Source organism: Drosophila virilis, chromosome 5 (genome assembly GCF_030788295.1).
Source record: "Drosophila virilis strain 15010-1051.87 chromosome 5, Dvir_AGI_RSII-ME, whole genome shotgun sequence".
NCBI lineage: Eukaryota > Metazoa > Arthropoda > Insecta > Diptera > Drosophilidae > Drosophila > Drosophila virilis.
Genome location: NC_091547.1, coordinates 23,739,612 through 23,756,782, shown reverse-complemented (window position 1 = coordinate 23,756,782; position 17,171 = coordinate 23,739,612). Strand labels below are relative to the sequence as shown.

General features: G+C 45.1%; 4 protein-coding genes and 1 non-coding gene across 6 annotated transcripts; 2 read left to right on the top strand and 3 right to left on the bottom strand.

Moving 5' to 3' along the window:
- Nucleotides 1-3,370: 3,370 nt before the first annotated feature.
- Nucleotides 3,371-4,646, bottom strand: LOC6625523 (methylglutaconyl-CoA hydratase, mitochondrial). The gene is made up of 2 exons (XM_032437196.2): nt 4,225-4,646; nt 3,371-4,080 (listed from the first exon to the last, which is right to left on the bottom strand). The coding sequence occupies exons 1-2, from the start codon at nt 4,550-4,552 to the stop codon at nt 3,503-3,505; spliced, it is 906 nt and encodes a 301-aa protein (XP_032293087.1). The 5' UTR covers nt 4,553-4,646; the 3' UTR covers nt 3,371-3,502.
- TRNAA-UGC (transfer RNA alanine (anticodon UGC)) lies at nt 4,150-4,221 on the bottom strand. The gene has a single exon. It is a non-coding gene; the product is annotated as a tRNA-Ala (tRNA).
- Nucleotides 4,647-4,988: 342 nt separating the features above from the next.
- ZnT49B (Zinc transporter 49B) lies at nt 4,989-8,179 on the top strand. The gene is made up of 8 exons (XM_002048964.3): nt 4,989-5,279; nt 5,338-6,277; nt 6,340-6,466; nt 6,522-6,928; nt 6,982-7,310; nt 7,362-7,436; nt 7,495-7,608; nt 7,678-8,179. The coding sequence occupies exons 2-8, from the start codon at nt 5,374-5,376 to the stop codon at nt 7,720-7,722; spliced, it is 2,001 nt and encodes a 666-aa protein (XP_002049000.1). The 5' UTR covers nt 4,989-5,279; nt 5,338-5,373; the 3' UTR covers nt 7,723-8,179.
- A 300-nt stretch (nt 8,180-8,479) lies between these two features.
- LOC6625551 (arylsulfatase B) lies at nt 8,480-11,918 on the top strand. The gene is made up of 7 exons (XM_002048965.4): nt 8,480-8,774; nt 9,855-10,004; nt 10,070-10,229; nt 10,288-10,375; nt 10,468-10,859; nt 10,923-11,673; nt 11,731-11,918. Exons 2-7 carry the CDS (start codon nt 9,888-9,890, stop codon nt 11,891-11,893), a joined length of 1,671 nt encoding a protein of 556 aa, XP_002049001.2. The 5' UTR covers nt 8,480-8,774; nt 9,855-9,887; the 3' UTR covers nt 11,894-11,918.
- Nucleotides 11,919-12,393: 475 nt separating this feature from the next.
- Nucleotides 12,394-15,096, bottom strand: resilin. 2 transcript variants are annotated; one of them, XM_032437452.2, is made up of 3 exons: nt 13,963-15,096; nt 13,543-13,677; nt 12,394-13,440 (listed from the first exon to the last, which is right to left on the bottom strand). In XM_032437452.2, the coding sequence occupies exons 1-3, from the start codon at nt 15,019-15,021 to the stop codon at nt 12,733-12,735; spliced, it is 1,902 nt and encodes a 633-aa protein (XP_032293343.1). In that variant the 5' UTR covers nt 15,022-15,096; the 3' UTR covers nt 12,394-12,732. The 2 variants fall into 2 exon arrangements, with proteins under 2 accessions (XP_032293343.1, XP_070065885.1); XM_070209784.1 differs by lacking the exon at nt 13,543-13,677 and having other exon boundaries at nt 13,963-15,095.
- Between the last annotated feature and the right edge of the window lie 2,075 nt (nt 15,097-17,171).

The following is a 17,171-nucleotide window of genomic DNA, read 5'->3' as shown; positions in this document are numbered from 1 at the left end:
AGTTTTGCTGCTTGGTTAAATTCTTTCTTAACATTCCAATTTCAAAAATCGAAACTTGGCAAACTTGATAGCAATACATCTTAATAGAAGGACGCTGGCTCAAATCCCAAGCTAACGTAATGAATAACGTAAGGAATAAATAATATTTTGCCCAAATTAAAAAGGCGTTGCTTATTGTAGTCAACTAATGTGGCCTTCTCTTGAACACCCTGTATAAACAAGAGACAGAGTGTCTGCCAGCAGCATCATTATCAGCATGCTCATCAAGCTCATTACGATCAACATTAGCGCTTGCAGTTGACTTTTTCACTGCTACTGCAATTTGGTAGGGGGTGTCGGGCGGAAAGAGTAGACCTGGTCAAATTGGAGTGCATTGAACATGGCAAGCTAAGAATTTGTGAGGCGCCTTAAAGAGAGGTCTGCTGCCGCTGCTGCTGCTTGGCTGGGTTCCCTACATTGCAGGCCAGCGGGACGATGGCTGAGAGTACTTTAACATGGCAATTACTTAGTGTCTGTGTTTGTTGTGGCTGCCGTTGTTGCTGTCGTCGCCTTGAGGCGTCTCTTTAAGTCAGATCATGGAGTTTTGTTATTAACTTGTTTCAAGTGGACATTGTTGTTGTTGTTGCTATTGCACTCGATTTTGTTGCCTGTCCATAAAATATGAAACGCTCGATTGTCGTTGTCACTTGTTCCATTCAGTGGGCCAGTGGAAAATTTTGAGGTACAAATTGAAATGCAATTTTCACGTGCGTCGCATTTTGAAAAGTGTTTCATTTAGTTCACGTTCAGTTTTAGTGACTTAATTAAATGCATGGGATAGATTGTCGTTCATTGATTTATGGAAAATTTTGAGCGTTAATTAACATTTAGCGGCATGTGTAATTGGTCTAAGGCGTTTTATTAAGTTCGTTATTTTGTGATTAAAAGCAAAAGTCGTCTGTTTCTATTTATCAATTTGACGTAATTGTCTAAATTGATTGGTTGTTAATCTGTTGCCCCCGTGTATCTTTAATTTGTGGCCACAAGTTACAAGCACCTTCTTAGATACCAGGTAGATATACGTAACATGTGACGTACTATGTACACAATGCCGAAGGCTGAGATTATGTGAAGTTATAGATAAATATGGAAACGCATGTTTTATTCGTAAAACATTGGCCAAAGTTCAATTGTTTTTATGATTGGCTAAGAAGTTATATAGACACAGGAGTATATATAATCTATATGCCAGTGTGATGACGGAAGGGGGTATACAAAATACATTAAAAAAGCAAGGCAAGTTAGATTTTGAAAAGTGCCTGGCCAAAAGATACCCTATATGCTGCTCGTTCCTTTCCCACATCAAATAAACTTTATTTGTAGATAACAAAACCAAATATTTTATTTCGTTTTTGTGCAGGTGTCAAAGATGGATTTTCAAGGTGTGATCAGACAGCTCAAAGCTGAAGCTTTATTCCAAATTTGATATCTCGAAAATTTGCTCGTTAAAGCGTTGATGTAAATCGATATTTATCGATTTCAAGACTATGTCAAATCTTATCTTACGAGTTATGGAAATAGTTGTTTAAATAATAGTTGCATTCAGACGGATTCAATATACTGTTTTTTTTTTCTCAATTAAGATTGGTTACAGGGTATAATACGATTTGGCATCTTAAGTCATGCCTCGTTTGTTGCCATTAGCTTGACGTGTTTGTAATCTCATTGTTAACACTCGACATGTCGCCGTTTTAAAGTACAAATACCTGGAAGACATTGTATCATTTGAGTTGTGTGATTTTTATCTGTTTTATTTTTTTTCTCTTTACTTTTACAGGGTGTGCGCCCATAAGCTGATCCATTGCAATGCAAATCGCGAGCCCAGCATACAGACATACATACGTATGTATTTCGTCCAAACAAATAATGTACAATGAGCATTAAAAATGCATGAAACTCGTTTTGTACACAAATACCGTAGCACGTAATATATTTTCGTACCTTATTGCTTTATAATAATTATAATATTATTAACAACAATAATGTTCATGTTAATGGGCATAAACAAATCGATATGCTTCCGCAATTGTTTCCGGAACAGCCTTCGCATTGTGCAATGTGTGTGTTTTTGTATTCGTTTTTTTTCTGCTTTTTTTTTTTGGGATCTAATTTCCAGTCCAGTTCGAGCTCATCATCCGTGTGTGTCTAGGCAATTAATTCATTAATTGATTAGTATGCAAAGTGCGCTTGGCATTAGTTGTCTTTAGATTGTCGCATCTGATTCGCCAAATGACCGATACTGAGTCAGCAGCGGAGTCAAGTCCGAAATACTTAAAACACACACTTCGCATCCAGTCAAGAGCCGCGGCTACTGACCTTGCATGATGTCAAACACGGTGTTGCATGTTAATTGAATGGGCGTTTGATGTCTACCCCCTCCTAGCCCGCCCCTTGGGAGGGCGCTGTGCGGCATCTGGGCGTGGCAAGTGGGTCAGCTGCTGTGGGTGACAAGCGGCAGCAAGTCAATAATAACGACTGATGCCTCCTTGAGCGGCTGCGTCTGGACCGACAGGCGACACGCACCCGCATTGCTTTTTGTTTTAACTACCAGTTAACGCCTTTCATTCAGTACATTTTTGTTTATATAAGAGCGTGTTTATTTTGTTTTGGCGAAACAAAAGCTCATTGTTTGCGCCGGCACTTAAAAAGTAACTGAATAGCTGAAAAAAAAAAACTAAATTAAATACGTTTACACATATATATAATAAATATATGTATGTGCGCAATGTTCCAATAAATGACTTTACCTAGTCAATCTGAAGTTATGGAATGCGCTTGTCTGGCGCTTTCTAAACAATTCTCAATACATTTCTATAGAAATCACAATTTCCGCATAGGCGGAGATGTATTTTGCATGTAAGTCGGATTTGCTTTGTGGGAACATAAATCAAATGAACAGTCAAGCTGGGATTTAATAGCAGCAATTAGCATTCAACATGACTAACTGCAGCAACAATTGGGAGCCGCGTCATCCGAGTAGCATCAAGAAACACTTCTCTTTGGCAGAGGCGAAAATTAAATACCCTTACATATATCCGAAAAACGGGTACTACCAAGTGGTATCAAACGTACGATATTACATTTCCAACCAATTTGTCGACCCTAAAAAAAATGTAATATAATTTACATAAATGTATACTTTCTTAAACATATAGTAGTATTCCCACGCAAGGGTTTATGTCCATATCCACTCGAAAAAGTTATAAAATTATCGATTTGGCAGATATATTCCTTTATGTTTTCAATTCATGAAAAAATTGTAGTACCCTTTGCAAGTGTAAGCGATTATTAACTAACCGACAGCTTAATGGAAATACGATCTTCAACTAGCTCTAGTATAAAGCTCTACGTTTGCATTAGTTATTATTTAAATTGATTTCAAAAAATAACAGATAAAAACAGTTGAATAACAATCTAATAAATGCACTGCTTTGGCCTAGAGCCAAACTCTGTTAGGTCAAGCCTATTCGCCCTTGTAGACTGGCTTGCGTTTCTCGGCAAAAGCCGCCAGTCCTTCCAGACGATCCTTGGTGGGTATGACCTGTGCATAGCACACCTCCTCGATTGAGTAGCCTGTATTGAGGTCCACCTGCATGCCCTTGTCTATGGCCAGTTTGGCCATGCGCACGCCCACCGGTCCGTTGGGCAGTATTTCTTCGGCCAGCTTGACAGCCTGCTGATAAGCCGCATCCTTTGTTTCATTCTGCTCCACCACATGATTGACCAGACCCAGTTGCTTGGCCTCGGCACCGTCCAGTACACGAGCTGTGAATATCAGCTCCTTGGCCAGTGCGGGCGAGAGTATGCGGGGTAAACGCTGAGTGCCACCAGCGCCCGGTATAATAGCGAGTCGCGTCTCCACTAGACCCATCTTTGCATTCGTGGCAGCTGTGCGTATGTCACAGGCCAGGGCCATTTCTAGGCCGCCGCCCAAGGCAGCGCCGTCGAGTGCCGCAATTACAGGCATGGGTAGCTGCTCAATGCTAATGAGCAGGCCACGCAGCTGGGTCACAAATTCGCTGGTCTCCTCAGTGGTCATACCTGCAAAAAAAAAAAATGAATTCAATATAAGAATACTAAAAAGAAAGAAAAAAGTAAAAAGTTAGTTGCTGGAGATGCCGGGGATTGAACCCGGGGCCTTTCACATGCAAAGCGAACGCTCTACCACTGAGCTACATCCCCTACCTTTACGTTCTTTCAAATCTGCCCCTGCACAAAAGATGCCTGGCGTGAGACTGCGCAGCACAACTACTCTAGAACCGTTGTCCCGCTTGATTTCCTGCAGAATATCAGTGAACGTGTTAACCAGCCCACGACTGAAAGCATTTTTCGCAGCCGGCCTATTTAGTCCCAGCACTGTTATGCCCTTCTGGCTGCCTTCCAGGCGCTCCACTAGCACTTCGCTGCCGTCACCCAAAATCGTGTCTTTGGAGTAGCAACATCTGCTTGCAGCTTTCAGGGGCAGCGTATTACGCGTTATGAGTTTTGCAGCACGTTGCAGTAGCAGCGACATTTGTAAACAACTAAAATCAACTAATTAAATTCAGAACGAAAAAAATTATGGTTACAAAACCGGCAGTGGCTAAGAAGCGCGACAGGGAACAAAACACAAGTTAAGAGAAAACTTAAGAGTCGACGGTTGAATACCCTTGCATCTATATTAAGCATATATTAGGCATCATAATTATGTTATTAACTAATATATATAGTGCTAATGCTAGATGATGCTAACCAAGGCCAAGAATTCCTTTAATATCTAATAAAACATATAAGCAAAAACATTTAAATATATAATGTATAAAAAAATATATAATTAAGTTCATAGTGCACAATACCATTCGTGGCAACAATACACCGTATGTCTCAGGCATAAGTATACGACGAACAGCTGTTGCGTCAGTGTTGGCAAACATTAGCAGCTAGTGCATATGGCAGTTATCGATAGTCGATATAATTTTTTCTTTAGCTAAAACTACAGCCGGGCGCTTCTAAATTATATTTAGCCACTAAAATTTTGTAAATTGAACGCAACGGGCAATAAAGAAAGTGCAACATTTCGGCATTGACAACTACTGCAGCGTACTGGGCACATTTCCATTCCAATTGAGCACCAGTAGCAACAAGCAAAGTCCACAAATAACAATACATACACCCTCTGCATGACGTAGTGCGCCGAAAAGTGAAACGGCAACAAACACGAAACGACGTCAACAGATTGAAATCTGTGAACTGTGCGCTGTGTAAGTGGCATATATAGTCATGAAGCTCAAGCTGATTCATATAGCTATTGCTTTTTAGAGCATTTAGCCAGCTGCTTTTAGTGGCGGCTGCAACATGTTGATGCGCGGCGTGTTGCTGTTGCATCGCAAACAACAACAGTTCACGCGAGCCGCAAGCTTATGGGGGCGCCAACATCTACACTTTGGCTCGTGGTCCTATGGCCTGCAATGCAATGAATGCGCGCCACTGCGTCTACAAGCACGCAGTCGCCTGGGTGGAGGAGGAGGCGGAGGAGGAGAATTCAACACCAATTACTGGTCCATGCAGGTGCGATGCACCGCAAGCGGAGACAAGGGCCATGATCTTAAAGACCTGACCCCGAAAGCTTCTGCAGACAAACCTGATCAGAAAAACCTGGACTGCAAAGATAAAAAAATGCCCGTCATACAGACGAAGAACTTTGAAATAAAAACCTCCAAGGGCATACTCTCAATTACCACGACCATTGAGGATTCGAAGATCAATGAAATTGTATTCGAAAAGACGGAGTTGTCGCCGGTTGCCAAGCTGAACGAACCCGCCATAAACGTAATGCCCATGTCGAATACATCAGGCATGGAAAAGGCCACTCCGCCATCCAGCGCACCATCTCCACCAGCGCCAACCGCTCATGTGCTGATCCGTAAGGATGACGTAGAAAGACCGCCATCGTTAGTGCCACCAGCGCCATCAGCGACAACCACGCCGACGCCAAAGCGACCGCGCTTTGATTACCGCATGTCACTGGAGCGGAATTTTGTGACTCCCGCGCGAGCCTTATCTGATTTTATGCTAACCCTCTCGGATCTGGAGAAACTTCCCAAAATCAAGCGGCGCTCGCCCTACGAACAGGAACCGCCCATGACCGTTTACTGGCGACGCGATGTCGAGGCCAAAGCGCTAGAAGTGTGGGGCTCGAAGGAAGGCATTGTTCGGGAACGACTCAAGCGCGAGGTGGAGCGCAAACAGTATCAGCAGAGTAAGTTCATCTCTGCTGACAGAGGTCAGGAAACAATGCGATGCTAATGTATACGAACATAGATGTGTTTACGGTGAAGCGGCGACTGCGTGACTATCGACGAGAGGTGGGCTCACGCACAAAAGGGCTGGTAGATAATAATACGAATGCGGAGAAGTCTGGTCAAGTGGTGGCCACGGCCATTGCTATGTGAGTGCATTATTTTATTGTTTTAACTTGTTGACTAATCAATTTACATGTTCAGCAATGCAGCCAATCTGCTGTTTAAGACAGGCGGTTGGATGTATAGCGGATCGCACAGCATGTTTGCGGAGGTCATACACTCGCTGGCAGATCTGATCAATCAGCTAATACTGGCCTTTGGCATATACAAGTCATCACAGTTACCCGATACGGATCATCCCTATGGCTATATGAACATGCGCTACGTCTCCTCACTCATCTCTGGCGTTGGCATCTTCTGCGTGGGCAGCGGCTTATCCATATACCATGGCATCGAGGGCATTCTGCATCCGCAGCCCATCACAGATCTCTTTTGGGTTTATTGTATACTCGCAGGCTCGCTTGTTTCCGAGGGCGCCACGCTGATGGTGGCCATCAATGAATTGAAGCGCTCAGCAAAAGTAAATAATATGAGTTTCAAAGATTATGGTAGGCATTTCTTCATATTTGCCAAGCAATCCTCTGAGAATTTACATTTGCAGTTATTGCCGGCAAGGATCCCTGCGTAAATGTGGTGCTCTGCGAAGATGCTGCAGCTGTGGCTGGTGTCATGATTGCTGCCGGCTGCATGGGCCTGAGTAGTTACACAGGCTCACATATTTTTGATGCGGCGGGCTCGTTAGCTATTGGTGTGCTGTTGGGTGCTGTTGCTTCCTTTATCATTTACACAAATGCCAATGCGCTAGTGGGCGTCTCCATATCCATGGATCGTTTGGAGAAGATCAATGCGGCGCTAGAGGCTGATGTGATGATTCGCGCTATTTACGATGTCAAAGGCATAGACATTGGCAATGGTCGAGTGCGATATAAGGTTGGTTAAGGGATGCTTTAAAACCCCCTTTAATAGATTTGTTTTGCACAGGCTGAGCTAGACTTTGATGGACGCGAACTAACGCGTTCGTATTTGGACAAACAAGATTTGAACAAGCTGCTAGCGGTACGTAAATATTGTAAATAATACGTTTCTGGTATGCAATGAATAATCTATTTTTCAGATTGTGCGAGGCTTTCGTAATGTCGATGATCTGGAGGGTTTCCTGCTCGACCAGGGCGAAAGCATTGTGGACCTGATGGGTGGAGAAATTGATCGCATCGAAATGAATCTGCGCGTAAGCTGAAACAAATTTTTTTTAAATCTTTTATAGCTGCTGAAAGCAAACTTTTGTTTGTCTGTCTAGACACATTTTCCAGAAATACGTCACGTCGATCTTGAAATACTCTAAAGTCTCTCCTGTTGGCTGCTACTGTAATAATATGTAGGCTTGGACGTGCTGGAATGTATTTCCCCTAAAAGCTCTCAATCAAAATTGCCTGTGTAATTTTTCTAATTATTTTGGTTGTGCACATTTGTGTGCAAAAGTCAGTCGTGTTGGCCAAAATTTTAGTTTGGTATATAATGTCCGGCTTGTTTTTATTTTCTCGGGTAGGTTATGAAAATCGCAAACAAAAATTAACTATAGCGAAAATTTGCAGTCGTTATTTAAGTGTAAGGCCTTAGGCTCATATTCTCAAATTCCGATCTTAAATGCGCGCTTAAAAGATTTAAAATTTGGCATGTAAGTTCATAATTTAAATGTATTACGTTTGCTGATCGGATAACTTACATATTGAGATAGCTGCACTTAAACTATACCGACAATTCTGCTATGTATTTTAATAAATAAAAATTAATACGTTTAATTGCTATTTTTGATTGTTGATTGAAAACAAACCAAAAACGTATTTATTGAGAATGTCTGGCAACGCCGTTGTCGCGCTCTCGCTGCGTGAGTGCGTGGTTTGGCTCTCTGTTTACAAATCGAAGCTGTCGCGGTCGCTGTCGCTGCCACTGTCGCTGTTGGCTGCGCATTTCACAGCGCACGCGACTTTCGCTGTTTATCGTTTGCAGAATGTGAGAGAGGGGCGAGAGAGAGAGAGAGAGAGTCAGCGACGCCGGCGCAGAGCCGCGTTAAAGAGCGGCCAATGTTTGGTCAGTCGCATTTGGCGCGTGCTGAGAAGCGGTTTGAATTTGCGCTGATTATTTAAATAAATTTTGGCGCTAAAAAAGAAAATGTTAGATATATAAAAAAGAGTTTTTAAGTGCGTGCACTGCTCTTAAATTAAATCAATTGTTTGCACGCGCGCCTCTTAACGCCTCATTATAAATTGCTAAAAAAAATTAATACTGAAAGTATTTGTGCTTGAGCATAAACAAAGAGCTGGCATTGTTTATCATAAATGTGGTCAAGTAAAACGAAATACATGCGATAAGTTATTTAGACAAAACATTATAGGGGTGAGTCAAATATTTAAAATATTTTATTAAATATTAATACACAAGCTTTATTTGAGTAACTGGGTTTATCTTTCAACAAATTGATTTGTGCAGTAAAATCTTGCTCCAGGGAATACACACGGCTCTTGGGCTGTGTCCTGATCTCATCTTATTCTGCTGTCTGCTGTCCGTTCGCAGAGCTTTCACTGTATGCCCATTGTCTGGTCTGGTCTGGTCTGGTTGCCAACTGTTGGTCAGTTATTTGACCCACTAATGAGGAAAAGGGTCGACAAACCCCACGTTCAATTCACATGCTAATTAGCTGTTGGCAGCGTCAACTGCGAGTTATGCTGCCCATACAAAAATAAACGCAATAAAAGACATATCCATTTCGACTCAAATGACATTTCGAGCTTTAGTTAACGTTCAGAATGGATACGATAGATATACATTTAAAAGTAAACATATCTATTACGCAATCGACTGCCGGATCGCACACCGATATTCGAGTTCACATAACAAACTTGACATTCTGCTGATTCAGTTCAGTTCCAGTTTTAGGCCCAAAGCCAAAATATGAATCGGCACTTTTTTTGCGAGCCTAACTCTATGGGGAACTCAATGTCAGGCGGCATACACAAAAGCCAATCAATTGGCAATGGCTGCAATTGCACAGACCCCAGCACCAAGATGTTGCTGAAATTAGCATACACAAGCATGTATATCTAGCAAATATAAGCCCGCATTCGAATCTCGAGAGTGCAGCGTAATTAGTCAACTAATGAGCTCTAATCGTTGCAAGCGCATAAGCCCTGCCCCTTTCCCATTGCAGTCTCCTAGTCGAGTGCACCCGACTAGAAGTTACCCTATATCCAGCTGCGTCATTCACATCGAAGATAATTGGTTGAGGTATCTAGTAAAAATTTATAGTCACAGTCTGTGTAGATATGTAGAAATCTACTAGGCATATGGAGTTCGTATAATCTGCGAGATATACTCTTTAAAAGTTGATGCTGATCCAGACTCTATATCCTATATATGCTCATATCAGCATGTGTATACTTGTATACTCCACCAACTTTGTGATGCCCTTTCTTTTAGTTTGTTTGTTGCCTTGAGTACAGGGTATAAACAATGCAAATGAAGCAACTCTTCACGATGCAACTCCATCTTCAGCTGCAGCTATGTTTGTTGCTCATCGGCTATGTCGTTGCACAGCCGCACATCATCTTTATTCTGGCGGATGATCTGGTAAGTGAGCTTAACCAGAGTCATGCCATTTATTTCTTTTTGATTTGCCGCTTGGTTTTTTATAGGGCTTCAATGATGTGGGCTTCCGTGGCTCGGCGCAGATTCCCACGCCCAATATCGATGCATTGGCCTATTCGGGTCTCATACTGAATCGCTACTATGTCAATCCGATTTGCACGCCCTCACGCTCAGCGCTCATGACGGGCAAGTATCCCATACACACAGGTGAGTTTATTTAAATTCAGGCCTAAGCTGATTTCTTAGCTCCCCAATTTTCGTGCAGGCATGCAACATACGGTGCTCTATGCCGCTGAGCCGCGCGGCTTGCCTTTGGATCTTAAAATACTGCCGCAATATCTCAACGATTTGGGGTAAGCTATCGCAGAGTTGACCTTGTCCTTTTGACAACTTTTTCCTTTTAAACTTCGACAACAATAATAGAAATTCATTTCTTTACTTGCAGCTACACCTCGCATATTGCTGGCAAGTGGCATCTGGGCCATTGGCAGCGTGTTTACACCCCGCTCTATCGTGGCTTTAGCAGTCATGTGGGCTACTGGTCGGGTCACCATGATTACAATGATCACACAGCTGTGGAGCATGGCTACTGGGGACTGGACATGCGCAATGGCACCGAGGTGGCCTACGATCTGCATGGGCAATACAGCACGGATGTGATTACGCAGCATTCGCTGAATGTGATATCCAAGCATAATGCCACCAAAGGTCCGCTATTCCTCTACGTGGCGCATGCGGCGGTGCATTCGGGCAATCCCTACAATCCGCTGCCCGTCAAGGATGACGCTGTGCGTCGTCTGGACACGATCCAACACTATAAACGACGCAAATATGCGGGTGGGCTTGCATTCCCTATTTGTCGCTTGTCGAAATAATTATAGAGCTTTATGTTTGTTTTAGCCTTGGTCACCGCCATGGATGAGTCCGTGGGCAAAATTGTAGAGCAGTTGCGCAAATCTCGCATGTTGGAGACTTCCATAATCGTCTTCTCCACGGACAATGGCGGCCCAGCGGAGGGTTTCAATTCGAACTTTGCCTCCAACTATCCCCTGCGTGGTGTTAAGAACACACTCTGGGAGGGCGGCGTGCGTGGTGCGGCGCTTCTTTGGTCGCCACAGCTGACCAAACGCCCGCGCACAGCAGAGCAGACCATGCACATTGTGGACTGGCTGCCCACGCTGGTGGAAGCGGCGGGCGGTGAGGCAGCGCTCGCAAAGCTGGGCACAGCTAAGCTGGATGGCATAAGCCTGTGGCAGGCGCTGCTCAAGAACGAGACATCTCCGCGCAAGAGCGTGCTGCACAACATAGACGACATCTGGGGCAGCGCCGCACTCAGCGTGGGCGACTGGAAGCTGGTCAAGGGCACCAACTACAATGGCTCCTGGGATGGTTGGTATGGGCCGGCGGGCATGCGTAATCCGCACGACTATGACTGGCAATCGGTAGCGAAGAGTGCCACAGGCCAGGCCATGCAGCAGCTAAAAATGTTGCCCAAAACTGCGGATATGATACGCCTGCGCGAAGCGGCCAACGTCATCTGCAAGGACGCCAACCCAAAGGACGCGCCACATATTGCCTGCAATCCCCTAAGCGAGCCCTGTCTCTTCAATGTGCGCGAGGATCCCTGCGAGCAGCGCAATCAGGCCAAGCAGTGAGTATTCCCACAACTGCAATTAAACTTGAACTGAATTGCTTATCTTTGTGCCAGACATCCCAAGGTGCTGGAGCTCTTGCTGAAGGAGCTGCAGCTGCTTAATGCGACCGCAGTGCCACCTGCCAATAAGCCCGATGATCCGCGCGCCGATCCACGCCTCTGGAATCATACCTGGACCAATTTCGGTGACTATATTGAAACAAATGACTGTATTTAAAAAATGTTAATTAAAAGCTATATGTTGAGAAGTTAAAGGTGGCAATTATGTAAGGAATATTTTTGAACTATTTCAGAGATCTATGTTAGGTCTAGGTATTCCCAATTACCAAAGGACAAGCAACAATATGCACTCAAAGTATTTATTTCTAGTCCACAAAGATAGACATGCAATCTGTTGTGGGAGCATAATATCTGAACTTTTTAACAAGCTTCAGCAGGCTTTTGAGAAGGCGTTTTTAAAAGTCCAATGCAGAACCTTCAAAAAGATAACGACTTCATGTTATCTTTTGTGTGTGTTTGCATTGGAACGGATCGATTGTGGACTATAGAACTATAGAAACATTCCCAGTGCTTAATGAATCCCCTTCAATTCGAGCTACCGAACTATATAATATTTTTTTAATTTATAAAAATATGTCTTTATTACGTCACATACTTATTGGCAATCAATTCTTATATTTAACAAATCTTGCTTTGTATATCTTCTCCTTCATTCCATTATTATATTTTTTTTTTTTTGGGTTATTTGCCGCTTTCGAGCAGAATGTTTTTTTTTTTTTTCTCATATGCAACTACAACAAGTTGAGCTTAGCCTAAGTGAAATCAAAGTTTGGATGAAGAAATATTGTGTTGGAAGAGATAGTATGAGATAGCGTGAGATGTGTATAGAGTAGAGTGTGGGGCGATAGATCTGGTGAATCCGTTAAGCGGGTAACGGTAACTAGTTCATAGTTCTAAGGTGTCTCTTACGTTCTAGATATTGTTCTACGTCTTTCCATAACTCGTCTGAAATGCTAGCTAGTGTGTCTCATATTCGGTGGTCGTTGGTCCTAGTATCTAGTATCTGTAGCCGCTGCCATCGTTGTCGCCATTCTGGCCACCGGGTCCGAAGCTGTTGCCATTGCCGTTGCGTCCCTGGCCTGGCTTGCCGCTGGAGTAGCCCCGACCGTCCGTGTTGTCCTGTCCAAAGCCGCCATCTTGTCCGTTGGGACGGCCACTCGAGTAACCCTGGCCATCACCACCGTCCTGGCCAATCACGCGTCCACCGATGATTACGCGGCCGCCGTCGGAGCCACCATTGCCGCCTGGACGACCGCCGGAATAGCCATTTTGACCTAAATCTTGACCACCGGGACGACCGCCGGAGTAACCATTTTGACCCAGATCCTGACCACCTGGACGACCACCGGAGTAGCCATTTTGACCCAGATCCTGACCACCTGGACGACCGCCGGAGTAGCCATTTTGACCTAAATCTTGACCACCTGGACGACCGCCGGAGTAGCCATTCTGTCCCAAGTCTTGACCGCCGGGGCGACCACCAGAGTAACCATTCTGACCCAAATCCTGACCGCCTGGACGTCCGTTGGAGTAACCACCCTGACCCAGATCCTGACCGCCTGGACGACCGCTGGAGTAACCATTCTGACCCAAATCCTGACCGCCAGGACCGCCAGCACCACCAGGACCACCATTGCCATTGGCATCGCCCTCGTAGCGTACCTGTGGACGGTAGCCCTGCTGATCCGCCTCGTACTCAACGATCTGTAAGAGAACAAGAATGGGGCAAGGATTAGCTACGCTCGTAGTGGCATGCTTCGTCCTGTTTCCCCAGCGTTCACTCAGCTAGATGACCAGCTCGCTTACTTGCTTCCTTCCATCGGGCAACAGAACATTGTACTGGCCGGTGGTGAAGTCACCGTCGCGCATCTCTGAATGCCCAAATGAGAGCCCACTTGGAGCGTCCTCAACTTGGTAATTAAATTCGTATTTAGCTGGCTCCTACGGGGTAGCGAGAGAGCGTGTAGAGAGAGAAAGAGAGAGACAGATAGAGACAGTTCAAGATAGAGTTAAGTGAGAGATAGTAATGAGATTAAGAGACAGCGAGAGAGAGAGAGAGAGAGAGAGAGAGAGAGGCGCAAGCAATTCGGAGCGGTGCAAGAGATCAGAGCGTGCTGTGCAGCATGGGCAGGGAAGCTTTCAGCTCCAGTCGAGCTTATCTTTGTTCGTGTGTGCGTGTATGGAAGGAGCCAAGTAAGAACCCAGGTCAAGCTATGTGCTACTTACATCGTTGTCATAGTCACCACCACCACCAGCACCGGGGCCACCAGCGCCGCCGGCGCCAGCACCTGATGCGGGAGGACCATATGAGTCGGAGGGCTTGCCACCGAAACCACCCTGTCCTTGACCCTGACCGGGTGCGCCGTAGCTGCTCGAGGGACGACCATTGCCATTACCAGCACCGGGAGCACCATAGGTATCCGAGGGCTTGCCACCAAAACCGCCTTGTCCTTGGCCAGGTGCACCATAGCTGCTCGAGGGACGACCATTGCCGTTGCCATTGCCAGCACCTGGGGCGCCGTATGTGTCTGAAGGTTTGCCACCAAAGCCGCCTTGTCCCTGACCGGGTGCGCCGTAGCTGCTCGAGGGACGACCATTGCCATTACCAGCACCGGGAGCACCATAGGTATCCGAGGGTTTGCCGCCAAAACCACCTTGTCCCTGACCAGGAGCACCGTAGCTGCTCGAAGGACGTCCGTTGCCGTTGCCATTTCCAGCACCAGGAGCACCATAAGAATCTGAAGGCTTTCCACCAATTCCGCCTTGTCCCTGACCAGGAGCGCCATAGCTGCTCGAGGGACGTCCATTTCCGTTGCCAGCACCAGGAGCACCATAGGTATCCGAGGGCTTGCCTCCGAATCCGCCTTGTCCCTGACCAGGAGCGCCATAGCTGCTTGAAGGACGCCCGCCGAAACCGCCTTGTCCTTGTCCCTGACCGGGAGCACCGTAGCTGCTCGAGGGACGACCGTTGCCGTTACCATTGCCAGCTCCAGGAGCGCCATAGCTATCGGAGGGCTTGCCGCCAAAGCCTCCCTGACCCTGTCCCTGACCAGGAGCGCCATAGCTGCTCGAGGGACGTCCGTTGCCGTTGCCGTTGCCAGCACCAGGAGCACCATAGCTATCGGAGGGCTTGCCGCCAAAGCCACCCTGTCCCTGTCCCTGTCCCTGACCCGGCGCACCGTAGCTATCTCCGGGCGAGGGCGGCAGATAGGAGTTCACTGGCGGCTCGGGGCGTGCCAGCACCGCCGCCGTCAACAACAGCGTTAAGCCAAATAATTTGAACATATTCCACGTGAGAACTTGGGAACTTGGTTGACTTTTATGTTTTGTTTTTTTTTGTTTTTGGATATTTGCGCCACGAAGCAGCGCCAAATTCTGACTGATCTCAATGTGGAGCCACTGCGCATATTTATATGAAACGCTCGACGTGCGCTGCTCTCCAATTGCAGCAAACGAAACTGAAAGTCGAGGATGCACAAACACACGCACACACACACGTACACAGAGTCTGAGGCAGGGACAGAGGCAGAGTCGTTTATGAGTTGATGTCGCTCGGCTCATCTGGCGTTGGCTGCTGGCTGCTGGCTGCTACGTGTGGCAACCGCAGCTGCCACATACGATCATCTTCACAGCGCCAACTCAGCTGTAGTTACATTTTGGAGCTGCATTGTTGCAGTTGCTATACCCTGTGCCCAATGGAAGTGCCCAAAAAGGGGCATAATATACATAGTTGTAGAAATTGTGGCAACATGCTGAAGTCGGCAACGCCGAATTCATAAAGATTTGTTGTCCTTCTGTCTACCCGTCTTTCCGTCCGACTTCCGGTCTGGTTGGCTGCCAGAACGCCTTGATATTAGAGCGAAAATTGAGTTTAAAATTGGCATGTGGGTCTATCTAAAGTACGCGCAATAAATATGTAATTCTAATTATCGATAACTAGATCGAAATCGATAGAAATCGATAACACATTTTTGCTGTTTTAAGCCATTGTGGTACATTAGCGAGAAATTGAGTTCAAAATTTAGCTAATTAGATAAAATCGATAAATATCGATATCAAGTTTCTCTATTTTTAGTCATATTTTGTTTATGTTAAGAGCAAACGCTATCATTGGTAACTCGCAAAGCCTAACTGTGTTTTAAACCGTCGTTAATTGACTTTATTAACTAAAATCGATAAATATCGATAGCTAGCTTCGATTTCTTAAAGCGTCGGTATCGGTAGCATGTGCAGTTAATAAGTAGTTAAAATTGTCGTCCATTGCCTTTGTCATCATAAGATCGATAAATATTGATATCTAAAAAGGATACTTAAATGCATCCCTTGCGTATGTTAGCAGTTAGAGGGCTTAAAATTGCCACATAAAGCGAACAGCCAATATTATAGCTATTCAATAAGTACAGGGTATTTTATTACCGAGCACTCTTTAATACTGTTGTTGTTGCTGTTCTATCGCCGCCTGCCAGAAAAATCTCAATCTCAATCAGCGGCGCTCTGCTCTGGCTTAGATGGTTGCGATTGTTTGTCGGATGGGCTTCACCTCCGGCTCTGCTGGTTGCCACGCGGCTGATTCGCCTTCTTTTGGCTGCACATCATTTGGCGAGTGATTGTGTTTGTTGTCGTTGTTGTTGCCCACCGCCCCCTCTTTGCCGTGCCAGAGTGTTACATACGTTGGCGCAAAGTAGTCTACTCCGTCGCTGGGTGAATGTTTTTTTCAGCCATGTTTGCCACACAACGTCGCAGCCAGACTTCCCCTCAGCTGCCGCTGTGTCGGTCCCAGCCTGTTGCCGTTTTGCGTTTTGTTTGCCTTGTCAAAATTGAAGAAGATCGTGCCACAGGCGACCCCAATTGGGAGTATATGAGGAGCCCTGGAGAGTGCTGCACATGTGTGTACCGATCACAATCGATGGATCGTTTATGAAGGCGCAATTGAAATGCGTTTGATGGGCTTTTAGCATAAGTCTCGCCAACAATTTGTAGCGCCTGGCTGAAAAGATCGTCTCGATATGAATCGAATTGTTCAGCTGTCAAGCGATTGAAGTAGATATAGCTTGAGTAATATATATGCATACTTTGGAGGCTAGAACTTGATTGATAACTAAGCATAAAGATTGCGATTAATCGATTTCCATGGAAGAGGCCAAGTCATCCTTCAAAACCTATATCAAAGGCATTAGATAGGCAACTTAGAAAATGAAAGCCATTAACACTTTATTCGGATGTTGTTAACGGGGTAAAGTCGTAAATCAAAATATTAATGTGAAGTGAGAGGGCTTAAAACATATCATAAAGATAGTTGAAACTGACGTATTACCTTTAGATAACCATGTGGTGTAATTTTAAACCTATCGATTAACTGTCGATTACAGTTTACAAATAGATACAGGATCGAAAAAGCTGTTCGTTAACTGTAAATAGATGTTTAATTAAAAAAA